The following is a 27,536-nucleotide window of genomic DNA, read 5'->3' as shown; positions in this document are numbered from 1 at the left end:
CAGTTCAAGTGTGAGAACTTCTGTAAAAGCAGAAGTTTGGGGCCAGTCAGGAAGATTCCTGTGTTTGTGAACACAATGCCAAGAAGGAAAGGTGTTGGCAGTGATCTTGAAGACGCAATTGTTTCTGCCTGTCAATCTGGGAAGGGTTACCTATAAGGGCAATTCCAAACAATTTGAAGTCCATCATACGACAGTGAGAAAGATTACTGAAGTGGAAAACAATTGGAAAACATTCAAGACAACTGCCAATTTTCCAAGAAGTGGGTGCCCCAGCAAATTCCCTCCAAGGTCACACCGTGCAGAAATAAAACAGAGGAGCTATATTTCAGCCTTCACAGGCTTCAGCCTGCACGTTGAATGTTCAAGATGTTTGTGTGTATTTTTATTATGTTCAGACACATAAAACCTTAGAACTGAAAGTGAGTGTACTTTTTTTGTACATATAATTTTTGGCTCAAAGTAAGTTTGTAAGCAGCAGTGCTTTCACTTAGTGTTTATAATTTAAAGCTCAGGTTGTTGCTTTGTCACTTGCTATCATCGTTGCAGTGTCATTTCTAAATATCAGGCTTAAAAATAGAATGACAGCATGGTTGGCTCTGAGCTCCTCTCATTCCCCACACGGCACATACAGCAACATCCCAGAGTGCCGAAAGCCCAGTATGACATCACTTTCATACAAATGCTCTGAGGCAATTAATCTTAGTGGGTGTTACAGACAAACTGCTTCTTAAAACTCGATTTGGCGTGATGCAGTCTGTAATGTCTAGAGGGGAACTAACACGTTTGTCAGCTCGTGTCAGACGGAGGATTCCAGTGGAGCAATGCTGGCATCAACGCTAACACTAAATCATGATAATTAGGGAGCATAGGTCAAACTCTAGTGAGAACAGCCTCATAGCAGATGCACCCGAACTCCATTAACCGCCAGATAATGAACCAAAGATGCCATTAGGTGGACAAACAAGGCATTATGCTTAGTGTAATGGTCCAGATAGATATTAACAGCCCGGCTTAGCTGCAGATCCTTCACTCTGTTATCATTGTGGGTGAAATTAACGGGTTGGACTTCATAAGTTAATTCCAGTTTGCTTTAAGGTATAATGTAAGAAATGGAACAAAGAAGTCACACTGACAATGATTTGCATTAAAAAAAAAAAAACTCTTTAATATGAGGTATTCACTGCAGATTCATTTTTCTTTTGAACCTCTGGAGCACATATAAATGCACAGGCAGCATGAATGTCAAACACTACTTTCCCTCTACACTTCTGAGCAAACAAAGATAATAAACAGCATTCAGTGCATTAAAGGGGACCTATTTTCTCCAAACTTTCTGTCATTCACATATGATGGTGGGTCCTGCTCATATTAAATGTGGTCAAAATTACAGTCTATTTAACAGATTTTTTCCTTTACATGTTTATACAGACATACAGTCCAGACAATAAGCACAGATCCCTGCCCACTTGTTGTGCAGACCTACTGTTTGTAAGAGGTAGCCAATCAGAAGAAAGCTGGCTCGAAGGGAGGGGTAAGGGAGATACTGTCTGAGAAGTGAGGGTCTGCACCAAGGAAGAGGACAGAATAAATAAAGATAAAGATTATATTGAACTTTAAATTCTGAAAATATGGAGTATAGGTCCCCGTTAACATTAACAAATATCCACAGAAAAAACTGTTTATTTTCTTATGCGTTATCAGTGTGGGGTAAATCATATGCAACACTGACTTAAAGGGGGGGGGAATCATTTTCTGTATTAATACTGCTTCGCTGTCACTTGTGTAAAACATGGTATAAGATGCCATAAAATACAATAAAGACTCCACTATGTAAACAATTACAATGTTTTTTAGCATAAAGGCACAACTGTAACAATGTCTTTTTAGATCAACTAAACACAGGACGACTTTTATTTATTTTTTTATGTGGAAAACCTGCAGTGTCTTCTGTGTTATAGTTTAACAATAAATTAAAGCTAACAGGACAACTTCTTGTTTGACATACTTGTTACAAAATGCAAAAGAAAAAAAACATTAGTGTTGGCATACAATAAAACAGTATGTTCAATACTCAATGTCTTCTTGTACCTTTTAAATCAAATTATAGTGCCATTCACAGATTAAGTCTGAGTGTAGCTGCTTAGCTGCTGGATCTATGAGTTTCTTGCATTGTTTCCAAAGTATGTTCTGGTGAAGGAAAGGGACTGCTGGAACAGATATAATTAGAGACAGAAATAGGTAGAGAGGAAAATAGAAAAAGACAGAAGCAGAGAAAGAAAAGTGAAGTTTAGAACTCTGTGTGTGGGTGACTGTAGTCTCGACTGCCTCCTGGGCTCTCACTGGGCTTCATGAAGATACCCTCCATGGCTTTCCACAGACTGTGCTGGCTGGGGCTTGACATAGCATGAACTTCTGTCTGACCGTGGATCGGTCGTCCATACTGCTCCCCCGTCACAGACAGCAGTGCATCAGTGGCCCTGTGACGGAAGCGGACGGCCTCCTCCCGCTTCCATACGGATCCCCCACACTGAACCGTCCACTCATCGAGGTGGTCTCCTTCTCCGTTTTCGCCAAATGCGCTCACCTCCTGTGAGAAAGGAGAGAGAGATCAGAGGACTAGTGAAAACAGAATAAAGAAGAAGATGAGGTGCTTTCTTTTGTGGAAACTCTTTGAAACCCTACAATGTTCCAGACATTTTTAAAAAAAAATAACCTCCTGATGTTTTTATGCATGCACGGCAGACTAAACTTTACTAGACATTACTGAGCTGTGTGTGGGAATGAAAATATCTAGATCAGTCAGATTAGACAACAATCTTTTACCTGGAAGCCCCCTAATCTATGTAATATTAGACTGAGCCCATAGAACTGTCTTCAGAATTGACAGCCAGCATTAGGTCATTATGCATCCTGTAAACTCTGAAGGTGCCACCTCTCACCTAAACCAAACAAAATTATTAAATCACAATTCTGTAAAACTCCTTAACCTGCAGGATACATCCACCCTATATAACCCCACCCCTTTGACCCAATAGGCTCATTTCCCTCCAAATCCAAATGAAAACAAAGGGGGTTATTTGCTTAATATTTATCAAAAGAATATGTCAAGACTGCTTGAATGCCCTTTAATCATCTTACATGTGATGCAGTGGACAACACATTTGCCTGACATGTGAAAGACCATTTGTTTGGAGACTGGCAGAAACCTAGCCTCAGGTGGTCACAAGCTAGCGTGCTGCTAGTGCCTGTCCCAAGATCAGATAAATGGGAGGTTTGTGTGAGGAAGGGCATGTGGCATAAACTCTGTGCCAAATCAAACATGGCAACCCACTGGGAAGTAAAGGAACAACTCAAAGTACGTTCTGATAATAGCTGAGGACAGTGAAATTCCAAAGGTGGTGGATACCTCAGTGATGTGAGATAAAGTCATGCCAACTTAAATCATTAAAACTTAAATAACATTCAACGATTAACTTTGAATTTTTTTTACCACTGACATTTTAATAGAATTTGTAACTTTTTTCTTTTTCTTCTTTTATTAGCTGCTATTACCTGTGATGAACTGGTGATCTTTCTTGGGTGTATTCTCCCTCTCCCCCTATATTTGAGCTAAGTCTTAATCACACTCTGACTCTGATAAATGGTTTAGAAGATACATGCATGGATGCTTGAATGTGCACATCACATCCTATTCAGAAGCTTAACCAGCTTCGGTCTGTTTTTTCAGGGGTATTTACTGGAGTGAGAACAAATCTGTTGTAGATGCAATCGCCTGTCCATATCTGACCAATGTCCTGCTCTTTACTGCATCTAAAGCCTCGGTCACACAGACCTAGAAGTCAGTCGGGGAGTACCCTGGCAAACCAAAATCCTTGCAACCTCCAGCAAACACTAGACCAACTGAAATTAAAAAAATTTATTCGTTTGTGGTTAGCGTCGGGGAATACAGCTTTTTTCCTAGCAACTTGTGGTTGTCAGGGGTTTCCAAGTGGTTTCTAGGCCTGTGTGACTGTGGTTGCCCCTGTGTGAATGGGGCTGCCCCTGCGACTTGTGCAGTGTGGGATACTGTCTGAATCTAATTTACATGTTTGGATTTTATATATGAAAAATCCAGATGTGCAAATCACTCATCTTTTGACATGACTGAGGCAAATCTGCCCAGACTTAAACGGGGTACCCCGATGGCACGAGGCATTGCTGGTTGTGGTTGCCAGGGGTCACCAAACAGTTTCTAGGCCTGAGAAAGAAAGTGATGGTTTCCTTTTTTTTTTTAATTTTTAGATTTTTCAAAAATCCTTATTCTGTCCTTTGCAGTTTTCCAGCTGCGTAAATATAGCTGTTGACTGTGTTAAACAACCTTCACAGATTTTAATATTTATCAGTTAATAGATCACAACGCCATGTATACCATTTTTTTTTTATCTGGTGTCTTATCTCATCACTTTTCCACAAATTTTTCGATCACTCAAAATGATCTAACACACCCAGATATTTATTGGCCAAAAAAACGTGATACGATCAGCCATGCCAGATCCTTCTGAGTCCCCATACAAATGGAAATTATAGGTGTGGAAACTGTTCCCAGTGTCATACTAGTAAAACCACATAGTTTTTTTCATCCACCTACCGGTAAATATTTTCAGACTATAAGTGTGATTACAAATTTATGAAAGTGGCAAATGCGATTTGCCACTTTCATAAATATTATGCGATAGCAGCCCATTTTAATAATATGTAACATGATATAGCATCTTTTTACAATTTTGTGGCATTGAGCATGTGCCAGCACCCCCTGGGGATTTATTATTGAAGAGAAAAGAATTTGCAGAACTTGTACTCAATGTAGTTTCTTCATATTTTTTTTTTTAAAATTAGATTTGTTTTGAGATGTGATTTGTTAATATTGGGATGTAATATTTTTTTAAAAATATACATCACTGATTTGTCCAAAGTATGAATATTTGTTGTAAACTGGTTTTATAATTGAGGTAATTTATGAATTTAAGTGACAATTTCAGAATAGGAGACATGGATGGTCCAGTTTTCGGATCAGGTGGTGATGTTAAATGTTATTTGGCTTTTTGAAGATTGTGTTGAAGTTTCGAGTGGACTCATTCATTACCTGATTGATAGTATGCAGTATGAGATGTCTAGCCAGGAAACTGGTTTTTTTTTTGTACATGACGAAGGTCACACAGACTGAAATGTTGTAAGTCAATAAAAAATGATGATAAGATGGACAGTGTGTGGAGGTTATATATTGTTACACCCAATTATTACAATTTCAGCATTTCTTTATCATGTAGAAAAAAAATATGACGTACAGTTGTAATTGCACTTCTTTTTATTATATTTTAATATCTCAGATATTAAATGTAAAGAAATATAAACTAAAATTTCTGTTTTCCTAAGGTACCCGTCTTCCAACCCTCTGACACTTTGGTCAGACAGTGTTCTCACACTTTCTCAGGATTTGGGAGTTTTACGCTGACCCGAGGCTGTTTTCCCAGAGAGTTTGTTAAGTATAAAAGCTGCTGTCAACTCAGGTTCACTGCAAAAATGTTGGTTTAGTTTTGAATAAAAGTGAAAGGCAGGCACCCTGTTTTTGTGTGTCTGTGTGTGTGTGTTTACACAAGACTACACATTAATAAATGTTACAGCTGTTTATCGCTTCAGTGTTTTTCCTAATCTTCCTAATTCCTAAATTTATTATCAGCTTTTTTGATTAAGAAGAGAAAAAAAATAAAGTCCATCTTCTACACACTGACATCCGTCCCCAATTTTTGCAAAGAGAAACCTGGTAAATCCCACACATAGCCCCAAAGCTCTCAGCTTTTCCCTTGTACTTCTCGCACCACCCACCTGGTTAGATGACAGCGGGGAGGCGAAGTAGTGGCTATGCAGGTTACGTCCTGTGTTGACATGAGTGAGGCGAATCGTCTGGCCACACTTAACTGGGGTACCTCTGTGGCACAAGGCATCACTGGTCCCGCGAACACTCCAATAGCTGTTGCTGTCTTCTACTGCAGAAACCCCTGTTACAGACTGCTGTCCACTACCTGCCTCAGAGACACAGTCAGCAGAGGATTGTTAAAGATATTAGAGACAGTTCACATAAAAAAATAAAATTTCATCTAGAATAGAAGATTGTTATTTAAAACCAGTCCTCTGCATAACTTATGAACTTTGTGTATGTGATGAAGGTTAGGTTTGCTTTATTGGTCGGTTTTTGGCAAACAGCAATTCCATATGCTGGTGTGCAACTACAAGTCAGTGCGGTGAAACAATGTTATACCTAGAGTTTTCTGAGTATACAGTAACATTTCTTGTTATTTCCTTTTGTGACGCATTATTGCATACACCAGTGCTAAATGCTGATATTAGGATTAAAACATGCAGGTACTCTAATAGGAAACAGTAGAGGTGGAGGTATTCACTGGAGACGAAAGGAATGAAACGTCGCGAATATCAGGGGTGATTTGTGACAGAAGGATCGCAGCAAGTGTGAGAAGGAAAGGTTTACAAGATGGCAGTGAGGCCTGGTGTGATGTATGGTTTGAAGACAGTGACACTGACAAAAACACAGGGTGCTGAGCTGGAGGTGGCAGAGTAGAAGATGCTTTGATTTTTGTTGGGAGTGACCAGAATGGACAGGATTAGAAATTAATATATTAGAGGGAGACGTGAGGTCAAGCAGTTTAGAGACAAAGTTAGAGAGACAAGGCTGAGGACATGCAGAGTTTCTTACAGAGGAAAAAAGCGTGACATGGTGGCAGATGATCTGCTGTGACGACCCCTACCCAGAGCTCATGGCTGCTGGTGAGGGTAGGGGTGAAGATTCACTGGTAAATCAACAGGTTCGCTTTTACACTCAGCTCTCACTTCATTACAATGGACTGGTACCATGGGCGCCAATCTCCAGCAATCCCCCCCCTCACTTATAGATAAGACCCCAAGATACTTGAACATCTCCACTTCCTGACCAGGAGTGTGCCTTCCAACCTTTTCCAGCTGAGGATCAAGGCCTCAGACTCAGAGGCGCTGATTCTCATTGCAAGGGCACCAGCTTATTGATTATTGTTGTATCATGATACCATCCATCTTCTTGGAAACATATCATGATAGTATTTTACTGTGTACAGGTGTCATTTGCATCTGTACTCAGAGTTTATGGGGTTGTTATAACTCATACATACCTCTAAACCTCTATTGCTGACTAGTACTTGCACATATTTAACACCACCCTGGGTTCTTGCTCTGTCAGCTAGTACAGATGGAAAGAACCAGTGTAAACACAATTTATGCTGCTGACTTAGAGGGGCTGCATTTTGTGTTGGAGATGTGATTTCACCTTCGCTTCTTCTGTCTGTCAATAAAAGACCACAAAGAAACAGAAACAGTCGTAACTGTGTTCTAACTGTGGTTGTGTACATAAACGTTTTTATTTGTCTCACCAGCAAACCTTAGAAATTGAGCTGACCTCCTAAAACGTGTCACATTTAACTGCAAACATGATGGAGTTAAGATGAACATTATGACAAACCCACACTGACACAGTTAATGGATGAAAATTAAAAAGTCAGAATTGTATTTTTATCCAACAATGCAAACTTAGTTATGAAGGAAAATAGCTGTAGTTATTGTTAGCTGAAAAACACGAGTGTTTATGAATGAAAAGATTAGTTTTGACAGCAAACTTACCGGACCCGTAGCGTACGTCGTGCGAGTGTAGTCTCACGTTGTGCTTTAAATTCAACAGTTTAATGACTGATCCGCAGGTCACAAAGCTCAGTTCCGTGCCAAGGGAGAGTCCAAACACACAGGAAAACAACAACAAAATGGCCTGTACAAAGCGTGGCATACTTTCACAGTTTAATTTACCCATTCCTTCTTTGTATAAAAGCCAAGCACATCCAGCCGCTGATCCTTCTCAGAGATTTGCCTTATTTTTCGCTACGTCATTAAAAACGTACAGTAAGCCAGTGTTGAGCTCAGGAGACAGCGCCTCTAGCGGCTCGGAACGGCATCTGCGCGGTCTTATTTGGTTTTGGGGTTATTTAAGCGTACTATTTGGCATCTTAAATGATATTTATACTAGGAAAAATACCTTAACGATAGTAAAGGTTGTCATATGGCATGGTGTTATTTTAGTTGTTTATGTGTGTATAGAATCGAGGTAAACCGCAGGGTAGTGATGGGCAGATGAAGCTTCATGAAGCACTGAAGCTTTTCATCCAATTGGTTCACCCCAGCGCAAAGCTTCTTGAAGCTTCATTTGCTCTAGTAGGACACCTACTGGACGTAAAAATATTAGAAGAGTGTGGCCTTTTGCACACAGCCTGTAAATGTCAACAACAAAAGGAGTGTGTAAAACATGTATATTGTAGTGATGGCAGTATACTGTGTATATTTATACTGGCAGTATGGAAAATGATTATTTGGAAATGCTTAAAATGGAAATGATCATTTACTGTGAGGTGAGGTGTGGTTGGGGGTGTGGACAGTAGTTGTGCTTTTGTAACGTTGAGGTATGGACAGCTACACACTGAGGCTTTGAGCCTCAGTCCTGCCTGTTCACATTTTATTCTGTAAAAACTACATTTTCACTGCTTTTATGACCTTTTTAGTGGGGAGAACATAGCTAGGATTTAATGATTTAACAAGTCTTTTAAATCCTTTGTCCTCCACAATGCTAAATGGCTGGGAGTCCTCAATCACCATGCTAACCAGGTCTTCATCTATTTGAGATTGTTCTCCTGAGGAAAGACAATAAAGACAAAGCACAAATATAAATATCACACACGTAACTTATAACAGCTGTATAATATTGTTATATTATTTAGTAACATTACTGCATGCTATATTATCATGGCATTTGATGGCTCACCTGGTCTTGCTCCACAATCGGTGTTCCCCCTATTCTCATGAAAAGCTCTGTAGTGCCTAAGCATGGATGAGGTGTTGCTGTTATATCCCAGCTCCCTGGCACATAGCAAACACTTCACCTTGTACAAAAGTAAAGCCGCTTAACATAAATTGTATTGCACCATCAGTATTATGAAAATACATCTTCTGTAGAAATTTACATACCTTGTTGGGAGGAATAAAATCAAAATGTTCCCACACAGGGGAGGACATCCTCCTCTTCTTAGCTGGCTCCATTCTCTCCTGACTTTCTCTCCTCACTCTCATAAACCTCCAAACTGTCTCCAAACTCTCACTAACCGCAACTCTCCATCAAACACCCACATTTTTGAATGAAGTCTGAGGGGTTTATATCTGTCATAGCTCGCGGCAAAGTTCGAACCACTTCATGAACCAGTCACGTGGTACAGCCGGGCAGCGAGGCTTCGGACGTCATCATTTTCAGCTCCTCCCATAAATGAAGCCCCGGCCAAAATCCTTTCCACGCCCACCCTCGTGACATCATGCTCCAAAGCCCTATCCGGTTGTTCAGTGATGACACGACGAATCCTACTTCCGGGCCTAAAGTAGTCTGCGTTTAATATGGCTTTTGTGTTGTTAACATGTTTAATGTTATGTATTTTCTTCTATTTGATCTCAAAAAGCTCCTAAAACAGTCAGTGATCACTATTGACCTCCCTCGGCTTTTATTACCGCTAATCATTTATTTAAGCTCAGTTTTTAAAACCTTAGGATGTAACTACAGCCCAGCCCATGCAGCAGTATATGAATGACTAACCTCGTATTGTGGATGGATTATCTCAGTTGTTCTCCTGGCTGAAGTTTGGTCCTTTTACAGCATCCTGCCATGCGATTACATTTGTTCCTGACCACCGAGAACACTCACGTTAACTTTTATCGAGTGGAAAAAAAGTTAGCTTGTTTATATTATGCTAACATAGCTGTGTCGCTAGCGGTCACGTAGCACATCATTATATACCAGCTAGCCCAACTTCAGTAACCCTACAAACGTCACTGCTTTTTAGTTTTCTGTCTTCATTTATGCTGGAAGTGATAACAGAGCTGTACGTTTTAATTTGTTTCCAAAACCCTGCAGTCAGGACATGCTATATTGTATTTAGATAGAAGCTAGCGAGCTAACTTCCTGCTAACTTCTAACTCCATTAAATGTCATAAATTCCGTTTTCATGGATGCCTGGATGTTAAACTCAATTGTTACACCTGGTAGAGCAGAACGCTGATAATTTTATTAAAGATGAAAGACTTTAGACAGTTTTTCAACTCTCAGTAATGCCATAGTGATGTTTGATATATGGACCTGCAGCGGCCCAGACACGGATAGTGACGTCAGACTGAACAACCGGATTACTCGACACAAGCTTCGAAGCCTCGAAGAACGTCACATCACTACCTTGCAACGGAAGAGGTTGGAAGTTCACTTACCGCATCCCGGAATTGTCATCACGCCGCTCGTTCTCGGCCATTTTTACAAGTGCAAGCTCCGAAATATAACATACAATACAACTCAGTTGTTAGCGTTAATATATTCGGAGTACGCTACCCCACTGAGACGTGTAAGTAAGTTTCTTTTAGCGTGATTATGTGCTATGTCTTCACTGCGATGTCTTCTTTTTCAAGTAGTTAGTACTAATGCTGATGGCTGTTGTTGTCTTCCCAGCTAATGCCAGGCTAACACATCGACATGCTAAAGCGTTAACTAGCCAACGTTAAACTGCGAAGTTGGTTTGGAGGCCTTGGTTAATTTATGTAATGGTGAATTTACTTTAGGTACAGCAGCCTTTTATTGCCAACACGTTTCAAAGCAACAACGTGCCACCGTTGTACTAGCTGCAATGTTCCTTTCTAGTTTATTAGCATTGCTAATTGTCGTTTAGCCTCGTTCGTTGCTAGCGAAGACGTTAGCTTTAGCTACCTTTATTAACAAAAAATGTTTATACAACAACCTTTTACTCCTTTAACTTGAAGATTTCACCCGGATAACTCACTCTACCGTTATATTTAAAGTAAGTATGCTGTTTGTACGGTAATCACGGCCAGTGTTTTGTATGTGTGCGTGTGTGTGTACGCATTGCGACATGACTAGGTGAAGTCATTGTTAAAGCCCGCTTGTTAAGTCTTTCTGGCATTATAACAGTGCTAGAGAATAAAGTCATTCAAAGGGCTGACTAAAATATACCCTTTTGTTGCTGTTAACGTTAGGCGTTGTTTCTCAACATTACACACATATGTTTTATGAAGCTCTCAAAAGGCATCGTTTTCAGATGTAATCTTTCGCTTTATTGTGAAAGTCTGAAGCTAAACCCTCATTTCTTTATACTTTACATAGCTCAGCATGGTGTGTAGTATATTCATAAATAGTTGAGGAAAACTATCTACAGCAGATAAACAATATCTGGAAGACATGTCCTCAAGAAATAAGAAGAAAAATCATCAAACACCTGACACAGGATATGAGAAATGCATCAGGATGGATCATGATGCCAAAGCATCATCAAAAATTGTCTCAGTAGAATGCAACACTTTTTTAGCAGAATACGAAGAAATGAGAAAGAAAGTAAAGAATCAAAATTCCTGCACAGCACTATTATACATTACTATCAAATTGTTATCATATTAATCACAAAGTCATTAATAATCAGTAATAACCTGATGAATAATCTATATGTAATACAGGACACATTATAACATCTTTGGTAATACATTGAGATATGTAAAAAAAAAAAAAAGTAATAGTTTAAAGGGACATTAAGCAATCTTTATATTAAGGATTACATTTCTTATTCTAGCACAATGTTATCCAGTATAGTGTAAGATTTGTGTGTATTTGGCTTTTGTCAGGAGAATTTTGGGAGAACCCAATATTGCCTGATTGATGACATTTTTATTAATAGCATTTTAAACCCTTTCTCAGGAACAGCAGTCATGTCGGACTTTATTGAAAGTGAGGCAGAAGAGTCAGAGGAGGAGTTTGAGGAGAAGGACTTAAAACCTAAGAAGAACCAGAGATTTTTGGAAGAAGATGGTAAGATCTGATTTTTTTAACTTTGGGAATGTGTGTTGAAGTTGTATGGCATGTGGACCCCTCATCTGTCATTTCTCAGCAGATGAAGAGGAAGAAGACGATAACCCAGAAGACCAGGATGAGAAAGGGAATTTACGTGGCTTCATTGATGATGGAGACGAGGTAGAAGAGGAGGAAGAAGCAGAAAAAAGTGGAAGTGGCGGGGGGAGTGATTCAGAGGAGGAAGTGAGGCGTCGACATAAAAAAAAGCGCAGTAAGTTCACCTGGTGTTTTTAAAAAATTGTTAAACCCGTGTGATTAATTACATATATCTATTTAACCTGTCCAGTCAATAGAGTGAAAACACTAATGCCCCATTATTATGCCATATCACACCATATTAGTGAGTGGAAGATGATCTTGGTTACTTCAGTCTTGCAGCCATGTTGGTACCCTACTAAGCAGCAATTTTGAATCCTATAAGTAATGCATTGAAGGAGAACCATAAGGCCACAGTATACCCACCGCTTTGGTCACTCTGCACTCTGCTGAGAAGGTCATGACACAATCAAATCCATTTATCCATCTATGTTCGCCATTATAGCGCTGGTAGCAGCTGCAGTATTCTCCTGAATAATAGGTGGTGCCACTCAGGCAACACCTATTATTCAGGAGACCATGTAAAGGAGAATTAAAGGCAGTGCCTGTTTTTCCAGAAAATCTGTCTTTTTAAGCAGTTGCAACAACTCTCAGCTTCTGTACTGATACATCATTAAAAAATTGCAAAACTGACACGATCGGGTGTGACAATGTGTCCCCAACCCAGCAGCGGCAGCACTATGCATCAGGTTACAAAAATCGAGGGGTGCATGACCATTAGAAATGGGGACTTGCAACAGCAGGTGTGATGTCGTTTTTATCCTATGGTGTTGTTTGCTAGGCACCACATGGTATGTTTAGTGGAGTCTTAACGTTCAGGCCAGTGGTTTCCAGGACAGAAAAACTGTATGCATTAAATCACTAATCAAGTCTGTTCAAAAGTGCTTTCAAAGGTTTAGTGACTTTGCCCACAACAGAGTTTTAAAGTTTGTTTTTCTTACCACAAATACACAAATTTACCCAATATTATGGCTTCATTAGCAGGTTAATCTAGAGTACCAACATCAGAACAAATGATATGCTGATTCGAGTTATAGGTGCAGTAAGGCCTCAAAAGTGAAAACATTTGACTATATCTTTTCTACGGTAATGAGTTGACACTCCTGCCCTATTATAAATGCTTTTTTTTGTATTTCTTTCTTTCTTTCTGAGACCAAATGTAGTCTGTATAAACACATTGCTTGATTAATTGTGATCATTTGGCTCGGTTCCTTGAGAAGTTGACATTAAATATGCCAATATATTAAAGGTTACTGCAAAAATTAAGTAGTAGAAAAATGTTAAATGAGGTTAGTAATTTTGGAAACGCGGTACCTTTTACTTAGGTGGTTGAGCAAGGAGCACTGATAGATTTTAAGATATGACATTTTCAATTATGTTCTTAGCATAATATTAAATCTCTGAAATTCTGATGCCTGCTCTGGCAGAAAAGTACATTTTATTTACAAATATAGGATAAACAAAGTATATTCTGTCACATCTTAACTGAAAAATAGCCTCATATTGTCATTTTTACAGGTACCTCAGCCAGTAGTGTATTTCTAATATAATACAGATATAGTTAATGAGGCAATAGATTGAAATTTATGACTGTTTTCTTATACTGTAGTTGCAGTTTTCAGTGTTATGGCCTTTCTTTTTGCACAGTAGAATTTAAAGTCAGGGGAAAATATGTTTCTAAATAATGAGAGCTGACCTTAAACAGATTCCAGGCATCTGTTGGCCACATGTTGCATCTTTCACATTTAGCTCCATATGTTGTGGATCCAGATGCATCCCAGTGTTTACCCAGGCGGGTGATGTTTGATGCGATGCTAGTTCTCTGCTGGTGTGCTTTACAGTTAACATTCTTGTTGTCCATTTTTAAAGAAAGTAAAGGTCTAACACAGATGAGTTATTTGCCGTTCTTATAGGAAGTGACAAAATGGGATTTTCAGTGACTCTGGTGTTAATGTGTCAAGTAAATCTTTATATCTACATTAAAAAATATTTCCAGTCTTGTATTTAAACACTGGAATAGACATGCTTTGGCAGTGGTAGCTTGAAGTTGTTTCCTCTGTTTAAGACTTTTCACCTTTGCAGGCTACGATGACTACCTGGATGATGACGACCTTGACCTAATTGAGGAAAACTTGGGTGTCAAAGTGAAAAGGAGGGTAAGTTCCTGTCTACATTTTTATTTTTACCCTTACATCTAAAAATTTCAAGTCACTTTTGTACACTTGAAAGAGCTGAATCCACCTGAACTGACTTGTCTTGAATCACAGAAGAAGAAATATGACCGTGTAAAAACACTGGATGATGATGAAGATGATGACGAGAAGGACTTGATCGCAGATGAGATCTTTTATCCGGATGGTGAAGGGGAGCTGGAGGAAGGCGAGGCTGTTGATGAACCTATGCAACAGCCTGATGATGATGAAGAAGGAGAGGATGAAGAATCAGGTTGGAGTCTTAAAAAATAATGAGAAAGTAACACATTTTATTTGAGATGTTCTATTGGATTGGGCTGTGGGGTTGTAAGTTTGTGTTATACTTCCACAGATATCGATGACTTCATTGTGGATGATGATGGCCAGCCCATCACCAAAAAGAGGGGCAAGAAGTTCTCAGGATACACTGATGCGTGAGTGTTGGAGTTTATGCTGAAGATCTTTGGGTGATTTATTCCTTTCTAAAAAAAATATATATATATAATTCAGTGCAGGGTAATGCACTTTTCTATTATTTCCTTTGCATTCAGTTATTTTGTCTCAAGTGTCAAATTAGTGTGAAATATTTAATCAAACTAAACACAAAATAAAAAGTCACAAGCTCTCTCTCTGTGTCTCCACAGTGCGCTCCAGGAAGCTCAGGAGATTTTCGGTGGCGACTTTGACTTTGCTGACTTTGATGCTGATGCATATGACCAGGGTGAGGAGGAGGAAGAGGATCAAGATGAAGAGGGCTGGGACCGACCCAAGAAGCAAACTAAGAGGAGGCTGGGGAGGAAAAGCATTTTTGAGATCTACGAGCCAAGTGAGCTCGAAAGTAGTCACATGACTGACCAGGACAATGAGATCCGCTCCACAGACATGCCTGAGCGGTTCCAGGTGTGTGTTTTGGGGTTAATTTATTGTAAACGTACTTATTCTGTGCGAACCTGAGGCTGCTTTCATGACTGCTCGTTTTCTGGCTTGTAGCTGCGAGCTATTCCTGTCAAACCTGCTGAGGATGATGAGCTGGAAGAGGAAGCAGAATGGATCTTCAGACATGGGTTTTCCACTCTTACAATCTCCATGCAGGTAGAGGCTTCATGCCCCGTGGCATACATACAGTACTGTGCAAAAGTCTTGAGCCACTCCTCATTTCTTTAGATTTGTCTTGTGCAATAGTTCTCCAGGTTTCCTGAAGATCTTTCAAAGCCTTTCTTTGGGCATTGACTACTTTTTCACTCATTTTCAGTCCAGCCCTTGTACCTTAGCAGTTTCAGGAATGTTTTTTTTTTTTTCGTTTAAGCTAATTAACACTGAACTATGAATCATTCAAGCATAAAAAGGCTCGTAACTCAAGGAGTGAACCGGTATTCTACACACAATAGACAACTTGGCAAAGAGCCAATTTTAAATAGTATTTTCTAGCATTTTGTTACTAGAAGACTGTTACACACACATAATATTTTCTCATTTCTCTTGCTGAATCTCACAATGTAACAGCCATAAAATAGTATCTTTGCACCAAGGTGATTTCCAAAGAGCTTATTGCTGAGATGAGATGAGAGATGCATCATTTCCTGAAGCCTCACTGAAATATTTTTTTATGCCTTTAACAGGAGAGCACAGATTACCTAGACAGGGGCACAACCACAAACTTCAGCAGAAAAGGTCCCAGCACAATTGCCAAGATCAAAGAGGCCCTTAACTTCATGAGGAATCAACAATTTGAGGTAGAGTGAGCTGCATATTCCTTTCAAGATACGAGCTTGTCAGTGTTATTTTAATATGAGTAAAATGTGGGACACTGTAAAGAGTTCTTATATCTTTTTCCCCAGGTTCCTTTTATAGCTTTCTACAGAAAAGAATATGTTGAACCAGAGCTCAACATCAATGACCTGTGGAAAGTGTGGCAGTGGGATGAGAAGGTATAATTGCTTTGTCAAATAAGAAATGGATACAGACTAATCCGTCAGTAATCGTTTACGTTGCTTCCAGTAGCTGCATTTAAAAGAAACAGCAAAAATTTCTGGTTTTTTGATTTTAATATTTTCCTCTTCCACTCACCAGTGGACTCAGCTAAAGACCCGGAAGCAGAACCTGACCCGTCTGTTTCAGAAGATGCAATCTTATCAGTTTGAGCAGATCTCTGCTGACCCTGACAAACCTTTGGCCGATGGTATTCGTCCTCTGGACACTACTGACATGGAGAGGTATGACTTTATAGCACTACTGAGCCTACTGGTGAAACGTAGGCTAGAAAAGTAATCGTTTATTTAATTTCTCCTCTGAAATTCTGTTTTGTCCTTATTCAAGGCTGAAGGATGTACAGACTCTTGAAGAGCTGGGTGATGTCTACAATCACTTTTTGCTCTACTACGGACGAGACATCCCCAAGATGCAGAACGCTGCCAAAGCCAACAAGAAGAGGCTCAAGAAGATCAAAGAAGTGTCAGAGGATGGTAAGAAAAACGTGGTTCACTAAAATAATGGATAGCTATATATTTAAAAAAATAAAATAAAATAAAATCACCATGCCTCTTTCTTTAGGAGATGAGGAGGAATTAGAGGTAGAAGAAGAAGAAGAGCAGAAAGGACCTGATCTCAAGTTGGCATCCCGTAGGGATATGTACAGCATCTGCCAGAGCGTGGGACTTGGTTAGTCTCCCTTTCTGCTTTGGAAAATGTAATCTCAGTGGTTAAGGAGGATTACTAACTCTTTTCTGCTTTCTTTCTCTCTGCAGATGGCTTGGCTAAAAAGTTTGGTTTAACTCCAGAGCAATTTGGAGAAAATCTGAGGGACAGTTACCAACGTCACGAGACAGAGCAGTTCCCTGCTGAGCCCGTAGAGCTGGCCAAAGATTACGTTTGCAGTCAGTTCTCTACTCCAGAGGCAGTGCTGGAGGGAACTAGGTATATGGTAGCCATGCAGATTGCTCGGGAACCTCTGGTCAGACATGTTCTCCGACAGACCTTTCAGGAGAGAGCCAAGGTTAACATCAAACCTACAAAAAAGGGCAAAAAGGTACACAGCTATTCATAAGAATTTGGTAAAAAAAAAAGAAAAAAAAAGACATATAAACCGTGCTCTTTCTAACCCTGCCTTTCTTTCTCCCTGTAGGAGGTAGACGAAGCTCACTTTGCCTACTCTTTCAAGTATCTTAAGAACAAGCCTGTAAAAGAACTGAATGGGGATCAGTTCTTGAAGATGTGCCTTGCAGAGGATGAGGGGCTACTTACCATTGATATCTGCATAGACCTTATAGGAGTTAAAGGGTAAATAGAGTGACATTTTTAGTGCATATTAATCAAAATCTTTGGAGTATTCTGGTGTGCTTAGCTGCAGAAGCTGAAACACATAGGAATGTGCTTTAAACGCAATTTTTTTTGAAATATTTGTAGTTTAATGACAACTGTTTGGTGTAAAGTTCAAACACTAAGCACAAGGCAGAACCCCTATTAACATTAATCCCACTGGGAAAATTAAACATGTGTGCAGTATAGCATGGTCAAAAGTCTCTGGCACCTTTGCATTTAAAATACTGTTTGTTTCTTAACTAATTTTATCAATGGTGTGAAATAGTTCTTTAAGAAAGAGTAACTGTGTATGTGTTTTTTGTTTTAGACTTGATGATTAAGCTAATCTTTTAAGCTCACATTTTAAGATCATTAATGTTTAATTTATTTCACCATTTGAGGAGAATCATAAAAAAGCATCATCATAAAACATCCTGAGTTCTTACGAATCCTATCAGTTTTGTAATTAATGAACATTGCTTGGCCTTTGGACATCAAACACAGGCTCTGATGTGACTAACGGTTGTCCCATTTTTAGCGCCTGCATAGAAACCTTGCTTGGATGTTGCAATAAAAGAGTAGTAAAGTAGGATAAACCCGTTGAGTCTAATTTCTTGAGTTTCTGGCTTTAGCGTGTTCTTTTTTTCATTTTTTTTTCTCTCATCCTTGTCAGGAAAAAATTAGGCTTTTGAATTATTAATGGAAATATTAAGACACTCTGCCCTTTGTCCACGATTTTTACATTTTTTCTGTGCTTCTCCACAGGTATGCAGGGGACCAGACGTACTTTGACGAGATCAAACAGTTCTACTACAGGGACGAGTTCAGTCACCAGGTGCAGGAGTGGAACAGGCAGCGAACTTTAGCCATAGAAAGAGCTCTCAATCAGTTCCTCTACCCTCAGATGGCCAAGGAGCTTAAGAGCAAACTGATTGCTGAGGCCAAAGAGAGCATTATCAGGGTAATTTTCTATCACATTGATGTGATCTGTTCTTCCATTTCTGCTATTATTCCCTATCAGTCTTGCACAGACAATCAAAAGGGCACAGTCTGAGAAGCTGGACTACGTTTGTGATGTCGTAGATATTAAATCTATTTGTGTTTTTAATCTGAAAACTAATTATGACTTATCCTCCCCCCCATTTATCATTGAAGTCCTGCTGTCGCCGACTGTATAACTGGCTGAAAGTGGCTCCGTACAGGCCAGATCAGCAGGTTGAGGAAGATGATGATCTGATGGATGAGAATCAGGGAAAAGGCATCCGAGTGCTCGGTGTAGCCTATGCGCCCAGCAGGTGTGTATATATCAGTAGCTTGAGTTGTTGGTGCGTTCAGCAAAGCACAGACATTTAAGTATAGCATATACGAAAAAAAGTAGTAAGATTTTCATGTATATAAACTTTACTCTGGCAGAGATACTCCAGTATTCTGTGCTCTGATCAACGGGGAGGGAGAGGTGATGGATTTTCTTCGTCTACCCTACTTCATGAAGAGAAGGAACGCCTTCAGGGAGGATGAGAGAGAGAAGAAGGTAGAAGCAGAAAACACAGCTGTAGCACCTCTGTAATGGTTTTTTTGTTGAAAACAAGTCACTTAAAAGTCTTTGTTTAAATTGTGTCTAATCAGGCCAGTGACATTGAAAATCTCAAGAGGTTTCTGTCAGGCAAGAAACCTCATGTAGTAGCTGTTGCTGGAGAAAACCGGTAAATCACCAGATTACCTCCTGTTTTTTCTGGATGTATGCTTGTACACATTTTTAACAGCATACACAATGTAGAACAGAAATGTTAAAAACATGAACGTGTTTACAGAGATGCCCAAATGATAATGGAGGACATCAAGAGAACTATCGGCGAGCTTGAGCAGGAGTCCTCTCTGCCTGCTGTAGGAGTGGAACTTGTTGACAATGAACTGGCCACGCTGTACATGAACAGCAAGAAGTCTGAGGTACATATTTGTTATGTCACCTACAATAGAATTACACAAAGATGTCTGTGGTTTAATTGTTTGTTAGTCAACCGGCAAGCGTGTTCAATTTCAACCCTGTGTTAGCTCTCATTATTTCTTGTGATCCTGTTGCTTTCTGTCTGCAGGCTGATTTTAGGGATTATCCTCCGTTGCTGCGACAGGCTGTTTCAATAGCCAGGAAGATCCAGGATCCGCTGGTGGAGTATGCTCAGGTCTGCAGCACTGATGAGGATATTCTCTGCCTCAAACTACACCCACTGCAGGTGAGTGAATGAAGACATTGATTTTTGATTGGCTAGTATATACAGGGTAAATCAAAAAGAATCATCCAAATTCAAAATGCTTTTACTGTAATGTTAGAAAGAGGGGATTTTTGAGTTTCACAGGGTTGCTGGTGAAATGCATAACAACAGCAGTTGTTGCTTTGACTCCAGACATGCTCGTAAAAGTCTGGGACTTTGAGTATTGCATGGATGTGTGTCTGGAGAGGGGCAGATTAACCTTGTGAACGTTGTCATTTTTGGATGCAAAACTTAAGCCATTTATTTTAATATGTACTTTCAAAGAGAGCTTTTTGAAATCTTTTTTTTATATTCCCTGTATTTTTTGCTCAGTATTGTCTTAGCATTTTTAGGTATCACAAGGTGTTTTATACCAGCTGCTGCTTCGCTACAAAGATACCATTACTCATTTTCTCTTGTGGGTAACATGAGATTTTTACTGCTATGTTTGTCTACTTTGTTTTCTTCTGTAGCATCATATACACCTGTTACTGCAATCAAAGCTTGTCCTGCAAAGTTAAACTGTAGAAACCTCTCAGTCAAGTTTTCAGCCTAGTCAAACGCATCATTTGTAGGAACAAATTATAATAAATTTGATTTATGTCAGTTTCATTATCAACTCTACACTCAACTCATATGCAAACCTTTTCCATTGTAGTGAAATTGTTTTTACGGTGTCCCACTGTAATGTCAGTATTAGTAAAAAGAATGTTTAAACTTAGAAATGTACAGGGTAAGCAGGACAGACACTTCTCGATCTCTGTCTTGTAATCGTGTATTAGTCAATGTGAATTCATCAATCGTAGGCCAGCTTCAATCATAGCATGACTTGCTGTTTTTTTTCAGCAGCTACATACAGTGCATATGTAAAAAATAGTTTGTCCTCTCTTGTCCGTCTTAGGAACATGTGGTGAAGGAGGATTTGCTCGATGCTCTTTACTGTGAGTTCATCAACCGTGTTAATGAGGTTGGAGTAGATGTGAACAGAGCCATCGCACACCCTCATACTCAGAGCCTGGTTCAGTATGTGTGTGGTTTGGGACCAAGGAAGGGTTCACATCTTCTCAAGGTATACATTTCTGCTGCTGATATGTAAAGCGTATGTGCAAGATATCATTGATAACATTATTAACCACTGTGGTTTTATTTTGTGTAGATTCTGAAGCAGAACAATACTCGTTTGGAAAACAGAACACAGCTCGTCACAATGTGTCACATGGGACCCAAGGTTTTTATCAACTGTGCTGGTTTCATCAAAATTGACACGGCTTCGCTTGGGGACAGGTTGGAACTTCGTCTTGAAATTTTCAGACCATTTCGATATTTCTCAAAGGGCTGGATGTGCACATGTTTGAGTCTATTATGCTTCTGTGAATTATTTTAAATCAGCCTCGGTTTTTCATTCTCTCAAACTCTCCTGGCAGTACGGACTCCTACATTGAGGTCCTGGATGGTTCTCGTGTCCACCCTGAGACATACGAGTGGGCTCGCAAGATGGCTGTAGACGCGCTCGAGTATGATGAGTCGGCAGAAGATGCCAATCCAGCCGGAGCTCTGGAGGAGATCTTGGAAAATCCCGAACGTCTCAAAGATCTGGACTTGGATGCATTTGCTGAAGAGCTTGAGAGACAGGTCAGTGTCTGTGTGTGTTGTACCTTTGACTAATTTAGTATCATACTTTATCCTGCCAAAGAAAAATACGCCTAAGAGGAACCAACACTCCAAAAAAAGAAAAAACAAGAAAAACAACCATTTCTTTTTATTTGTCTTTCATGTGCCCATTTTACCTTTTTATTCAGAAAAGGGAGAGTTCTATCTTCTACTACCATTGGATTCAGGAGTCTGTGGTCACAATATTTTTAAACCTGTCATCCTACTGTGTTATGTGCCTGCAGGGTTACGGAAACAAAGGAATTACTCTGTATGACATCCGTGCCGAGCTGAGCTGTAGGTATAAAGACTTACGAGTTGCGTACAGAGTCCCTAACACTGAGGAGGTTTTCAACATGCTCACCAAGGAGACTCCAGAGACCTTTTATATCGGTAATATACACTACATTAAGATATGATGCCTCGAATTAAGCTCAATTCATCAATAAGAATCTCATTCACTTGTTCAATGGAGTGATGCTGGTCAATTGTCTGCCACGGTAGAAATGTGTAATTCATAATTTAGCCTATGATTAAGGTTTTTCATATCTTTCTTTCAGGTAAGCTGATCACTAGTGTAGTAACTGGCATCGCTCACCGGCGCCCTCAGGGAGAGAGCTATGACCAGGCCATCCGTAATGATGCTACAGGCCTTTGGCAGTGCCCCTTCTGCCAGCAGGACAATTTCCCTGAACTGAGCGAGGTACCACACATCGAGTTTTCTTTATTTCTTTTTCTGAGTGAACTTTGTGTTACAGATATGCCATGACGATCATGTTTATAATTTTGATTGTGTGTGGTGCTTTAGGTGTGGAACCACTTTGACAGTGGGTCATGTCCAGGTCAGGCCATTGGAGTACGGTCCAGATTAGATAATGGTGTTCAGGGTTTCATTCCCACCAAGTTTCTCAGTGACAAAGTGGTCAAACACCCTGAGGAGAGGGTCAAGGTGAGGCATTTTTTGTTGTGCCCCCTTTATTTGGTTGATCTCACCTGCAATTGTTTTCCTGTTTGTCCACTTACACTGCCCAGTCCTGATAGAGCTGTATTATTACTACTTTCCATTTTTCATCCTTCAGCCTTGGTTGGTGTGTTAACAGATTTTCCCTCCTTCTACTTTAGGTGGGCATGACAGTTCACTGTCGAATCATGAAAATCGACATTGAGAAATTCAGCGTTGACCTCACGTGTCGCACCTCTGATCTAATGGACAAGGCCAACGAATGGAAGCTCCCTAAGGACAGCTACTATGACTTTGACACAGAGTCTGAAGACCAAAAGCAGGAGGAGGAGTTCAAAAAGAAACAACAGCGAACACGTGAGTATATGAAGTATACAAAACATAATTTTAAATCTTAGTAGTGTGGACTTTAACATAATTAATTCTTATACCATTTGTCTTTGGCTTTTTAGCATATATAAAGCGTGTGATTGCCCACCCCAACTTCCACAACATCAGTTTCAACCAGGCAGAGAAGATGATGGAGACCCTGGATCAGGGTGACTTAATTATTAGGCCCAGTAGCAAGGGAGAAAACCACCTCACAGTCACCTGGAAGGTAAGAAAACGAGCACTGCAGAAGGGTTAAAACTTTGGTTGATTGAAAATAACAAATGTAATAAAATGCTTCTTGCTTAAAATGCTGTGTCCAAGCATTTTAAGCAAGACCTGGCAGTAAGATGCGACAAAGACTTAAATGATTTCTTTGGTACCAAATGCTCCACTCTGACTAAATATAATGTTTTATAGGTGGCTGATGGCATCTACCAGCATGTTGATGTGAGAGAAGAAGGCAAAGAGAATGCTTTCAGCTTAGGGCACACTCTGTGGATCAACAATGAGGTAAGCTGGTTTTGTTGTTGGGGGAGGGGGGGTTGTTGAAGTGTTGCTTACAGAGTTGTTGTTTTTTTTTTTTTTGATTCACTGCAGGAGTTTGAAGATCTGGATGAAATTACTGCTCGGTACATTCAGCCAATGGCGTCATTTGCCCGGGATATGCTGGGGCATAAGTACTTCCAGGAGTGCAACAGGGGAAACAGGGAGGTATGTATATTGAGGTTTTTTTTGTGACATTGTTCTTATAATTGAGTTGTGAGCTGTTTGTTTGTTTTGTCTTGGCTTGCACATCTTATCTTGCTCATCTTGTTCTTTATCTGTCAGAAAATGGAAGAGTTGCTGATGCGGACAAAGAGGGAGAAGCCCACCTTCATCCCTTACTTTATTTCAGCATGCAAAGATCTACCAGGAAAATTCATCCTGGGCTACCAACCACGTGCAAAACCACGGTAAGCGGAAATGTTTGTTTCCTACTTTCATGAAAGAAAATGTGAAGTCGGATGTATAAATGTGGTACAAATATACATTTCTTTATTTATTTATTGAAAGGTTTCTGGTTGATTAACAGGAAGGTTGTCCTTCATGTGAAATGCTTTATTTTTTATCCTCTCCATAGGATTGAGTATGTGACTATTACCCCAGATGGATTCCGCTACCGTTCACAGATTTTTCCTACGGTGAATGGGCTTTTCCGGTGGTTTAAGGACCATTTTCAGGACCCTGTGCCAGGTATGAAAGTGCTATAACTATACATTATAAAATGTATCACAGCTCCTAAAATACATTATAGGTGATTGTTTAAACATTTTCTCCTTCATTCAAGGCATCACTCCCAGTAACAGCAGCCGAACAAGGACGCCTGCCTCCCTGAACGCTACCCCAGCCAATATTAACATTGCAGGTGAGCCCCGCAGTCTTCCCCCAATTTATTAATCTAGATTTTCAATTTAGGCTCTATTAATTTTACAGTTTTCTGCTGTATTCCCTCCTTTCTCACTAGACTTGACACGAGCTGTCAACGCCCTCCCACGCAACATGACATCTCAGATGTTCAATGCCATCGCCGCAGTCACGGGCCAGGGTCAGAACCCCAACACCACACCTGCACAGTGGGGCTCCAGCCAGTACGGCTACGGTGGCAGCACAGGAGGTGGAGGGAGTTCATCTGCCTATCATGTGAGGACAGCTTTCTTGTTTTTAAAAGAGAAGAGGATGTTTTGGGGATTGTGATTACTCCCAACAGACTGTTGGGAGTTGTTCACGGTGTCCACTAGAGATAAATTGGGTTCTGTGGAAATGGTAAATACCAGCTTGTGATGGTGCAGTTCGGAAAACGGATCATTAGCTGATATGGTGACCTGTCCCGGACACTATTGGAAACCTGAATTACAAGATAAGATTGACCCTTTGTCTAATTATTAATAATTGAGTTCCTAAGGTTTTTGCCACATTAAATGTTATCTATCAGACTATTTCTGATGATGGCCACAAGACCAAAACATTAGCATGTTTGTTGACATGATCAGAATGAATTGGTGACATTGTCTACCTTTGGGTCCCCATCACTGAAGGAAATTGGAACCCAAAAGTTTTTTGGCAGCATTAAAGCCGACTGAATGTGGTTTTACCTCGACTCATTTCACAATCGATGTGTACTTCATTTCCTGCAGGTGTTTGCCACACCTCAGCAACCTATGGCAACACCCATGATGACGCCCAGCTACTCGTATACCACACCGAGCCAGCAAGCTTTGGGCACGCCGCAATACCCAGGCTCCACCCCTCAGTCTTCACATTCTCATGCCCACGCCCACCCACATGGAAGCCACATGTCACATCATGGCCATCACGGCCATCACAGCAGTCACCACGGCCACTCATCGGGCACGCCGTCATCTTCCACCTCATCCCGAGGACGGACGCCACAACAGCAGCCAAAGTAAGTACAAAATGGCAGTCCTTCAGTCTAAGTTATTTGTGCTAAGACTTCATCTGCAGTTCAGATTTTTCCCTCACCTCCAACTCTTAAAAGTGAAATGTCTGTTTTGAAGTTTGTCACTCTGCCAGGCAACAATTTATGTTCATGTTGCAGTTTTCTGCCACAAGGCGGTGCTAAACCTGTAGTAAGAATTATATTAAATCTAAACAGCCTCCCAATGTTCGGTTGGGTTTCCTTTCATATGCTGTCCAATAAAGCCATCTCCCTCTGTCCTCTGTTACTGCAGGCCAAGCAGCAGCAGCTCCACCGCAGTAGACTGGGGCAAGATGGCCGAGCAGTGGCTGAAGGAAAAGGAAGCAGAGGGCAGAAAGAAATCTCAGAGGATGACGCCACGACCGTCACCCAGCCCTATGATCGAGAGCACACCCATGTCAATCACTGGAGACGCCACACCCCTGCTGGATGAAATGGACCGATAGGGGACAAAGGGGGGCGTTGCTGTACCCCCCCCACACACCCAACTTTGTCCCTTTGTACTGCTTCTTCATCCAGATAACCCATTACCCTTTCTCTCCCCAACATCCCATCAGCCCCATCTTCACCTTGACTCTTCATGTTTTCCCCTTCACCTCATGATATTGTAGCAGCAGTTTTCACTCTGGTGTCACCCAGCCCATATCTCGTCTTCCCGTCGACCCATCAAATGTTTCATAACCTCACCTCCAGCCACCTCATGCTATGGCTGCATAGTATTTTGTACAGTCAGAATAACACTGTATACATCATTCAAAATGTCAGTAGAATGACATAAATAAAGGAGAAAAAAAAACACTTGAAGTATGTGGAAGCAGTTACGTATAGGATATGGACCTACACTGACATTGCCATTGGTTTTAGTTTGATCGAGGAAATAGGTCTGACAGATGGGGAACAACAACCCGGTCATGTTTGGCAGAGTTTTATGAGCAGTTGCCAAAAGAGCTCTTTGCCAAGCCAATGAAGAAATTGAATATTTGTATGAATGCGTCAGACCGAATAAAGACTTTTTTTTTTTCTTGTTTGAATCTTAAGACTTCAATCTTCACATCTGTCAAAGCAAACACACATGTTACTGAGCAGACACACCCGGTGACAGGATTTATAACGCCAGCTTCCGTCAGGCATGAGTTACAGATTGTCTCCACCACACGCTGTGATATGATCAGCTGACACCGTGTGATTGGCTCCTGTAGATAGCCTCTAATGTATTGCTGAAATTTAAGTGGCCTGTTCTGTGTGGTCATTAATGAAGTGCCACACTGAAAACAGGGTGTTTTTGATGACTTCTTGTGTTTCAATATGCAGAAGTTGTCTTCAGTTTAAAACTGTTGTTTTTAGTACCTGCTCTCTGACTGGCAGATTGTTGACGAAACTTTCATTAGTCTGTCAGATGTTGATTTTAAAGTTTACCCAGATCTGAATGTCATGTATGTTAAATGTGTGCAGTTCAGTGAATACTGGTTTATGATGTTTGCCATCTTAAAAGATGTGATCGCCACGTGCTGCTGCTGTAATTCTGCCTGAGTCAGTATCTCTTTTCTCACTGATATCACAGCCTTCAAAATTTTCAATATTCCAGTGGATGAGCTAAAGTTTTTCTAACACTATCAACCGAATATACTATCAGACTGACTTCCCACTGCTTATATTCCTGAACTCTGTGTAATGTTCTGAACTGCATGACAGTTTATGGCCACCCTGGTTCTCTCCTGATTCATGGATTCAGTTTTACTCTTGCTGTTTGTGCCAGAGTACAAACAGGCAGCACTGGTATTCAGAGGTGTGTTTAATTTTGCTGTGTGCGAAGCAACATGGTCCCATAATATGCATAATCTTTTTAATTATGGTTTTGGAGTAAATGCTCTGGGTTTTACATTTCTTGCCAGGTGGAGATCTCGCATGTGTCTCAGCGAGGCTGTGATTGGTTGTCGGCAGTAGCTGGTCTCCAGCACTGCTGATGGCTTTTTCTACCTGTGATCCCTTTAATAAAAGTGTTCATATGAAGCTTCGTGTCTTATTCTTGATGATATGATGGGCACGTTTGTCTGTTGTTTTTATTTCCTTACTGGCAGCTTACGTCCAACCTTGGAGTCAACAATAGGATAGAGAATGTAATTTTACCTTGGTTTATAGTTAGAGATGTGATGATAACAATTTAATTTAGCCTCTTTTATATTATTTACAACACTGTGGAGGTGTGGGAAAGATTTCAATACCTAAAGAATCT

At 40.3% G+C, this 27,536-nt stretch overlaps 2 protein-coding genes across 5 annotated transcripts; one reads left to right on the top strand and one right to left on the bottom strand.

Moving 5' to 3' along the window:
* Positions 1-1,138: 1,138 nt before the first annotated feature.
* sdf2 (stromal cell-derived factor 2) lies at positions 1,139-8,000 on the bottom strand. Its single transcript, XM_040031954.1, has 3 exons — positions 7,702-8,000; positions 5,863-6,059; positions 1,139-2,587 (listed from the first exon to the last, which is right to left on the bottom strand). The coding sequence occupies exons 1-3, from the start codon at positions 7,883-7,885 to the stop codon at positions 2,288-2,290; spliced, it is 681 nt and encodes a 226-aa protein (XP_039887888.1). The 5' UTR covers positions 7,886-8,000; the 3' UTR covers positions 1,139-2,287.
* Positions 8,001-10,244: 2,244 nt separating this feature from the next.
* Positions 10,245-27,313, top strand: LOC120733645 (transcription elongation factor SPT6). Of its 4 annotated transcripts, XM_040031949.1 has the most exons (38): positions 10,333-10,499; positions 10,912-10,949; positions 11,858-11,968; positions 12,048-12,221; positions 14,189-14,262; positions 14,374-14,551; positions 14,651-14,732; positions 14,943-15,198; positions 15,289-15,390; positions 15,918-16,031; positions 16,137-16,226; positions 16,369-16,511; positions 16,615-16,760; positions 16,849-16,956; positions 17,043-17,323; positions 17,420-17,574; positions 18,361-18,556; positions 18,751-18,890; positions 19,009-19,126; positions 19,222-19,298; positions 19,407-19,542; positions 19,689-19,826; positions 20,746-20,913; positions 21,001-21,128; positions 21,269-21,476; positions 21,740-21,887; positions 22,055-22,197; positions 22,303-22,443; positions 22,617-22,812; positions 22,908-23,053; positions 23,245-23,337; positions 23,425-23,538; positions 23,656-23,780; positions 23,948-24,060; positions 24,155-24,232; positions 24,332-24,507; positions 25,002-25,270; positions 25,557-27,313. In XM_040031949.1, the coding sequence occupies exons 3-38, from the start codon at positions 11,869-11,871 to the stop codon at positions 25,747-25,749; spliced, it is 5,247 nt and encodes a 1,748-aa protein (XP_039887883.1). In that variant the 5' UTR covers positions 10,333-10,499; positions 10,912-10,949; positions 11,858-11,868; the 3' UTR covers positions 25,750-27,313. The 4 variants fall into 4 exon arrangements, with proteins under 4 accessions (XP_039887882.1, XP_039887883.1, XP_039887884.1 ...); XM_040031948.1 differs by lacking the exon at positions 10,912-10,949 and having other exon boundaries at positions 10,245-10,503; XM_040031950.1 differs by lacking the exon at positions 10,912-10,949 and having other exon boundaries at positions 12,051-12,221.
* Positions 27,314-27,536: the final 223 nt, after the last annotated feature.

Source organism: Simochromis diagramma, unplaced genomic scaffold (assembly GCF_900408965.1).
Source record: "Simochromis diagramma unplaced genomic scaffold, fSimDia1.1 OVJJ01000216.1, whole genome shotgun sequence".
NCBI classification, from domain to species: domain Eukaryota; kingdom Metazoa; phylum Chordata; class Actinopteri; order Cichliformes; family Cichlidae; genus Simochromis; species Simochromis diagramma.
This window is presented reverse-complemented; position numbering and strand designations above follow the sequence as displayed.

Bases quoted from the DNA above. Each gene is read 5' to 3' on its own strand.
- sdf2 (XM_040031954.1), bottom strand. From the start codon at position 7,885: ATGGGTAAATTAAACTGTGAAAGTATGCCACGCTTTGTACAGGCCATT. The intron at 6,060-7,701 runs GTAAGTTTGCTG...TCTCTGAGGCAG, and splicing joins CGACGTACGCTACGGGTCCG to GTAGTGGACAGCAGTCTGTA. The intron at 2,588-5,862 runs GTGGGTGGTGCG...CCTTTCTCACAG, and splicing joins CCCCGCTGTCATCTAACCAG to GAGGTGAGCGCATTTGGCGA.
- LOC120733645 (XM_040031948.1), top strand. From the start codon at position 11,869: ATGTCGGACTTTATTGAAAGTGAGGCAGAAGAGTCAGAGGAGGAGTTT. The intron at 23,054-23,244 runs GTAAGAAAACGA...AATGTTTTATAG, and splicing joins ACCTCACAGTCACCTGGAAG to GTGGCTGATGGCATCTACCA. The intron at 24,061-24,154 runs GTATGAAAGTGC...CCTTCATTCAAG, and splicing joins TTTTCAGGACCCTGTGCCAG to GCATCACTCCCAGTAACAGC.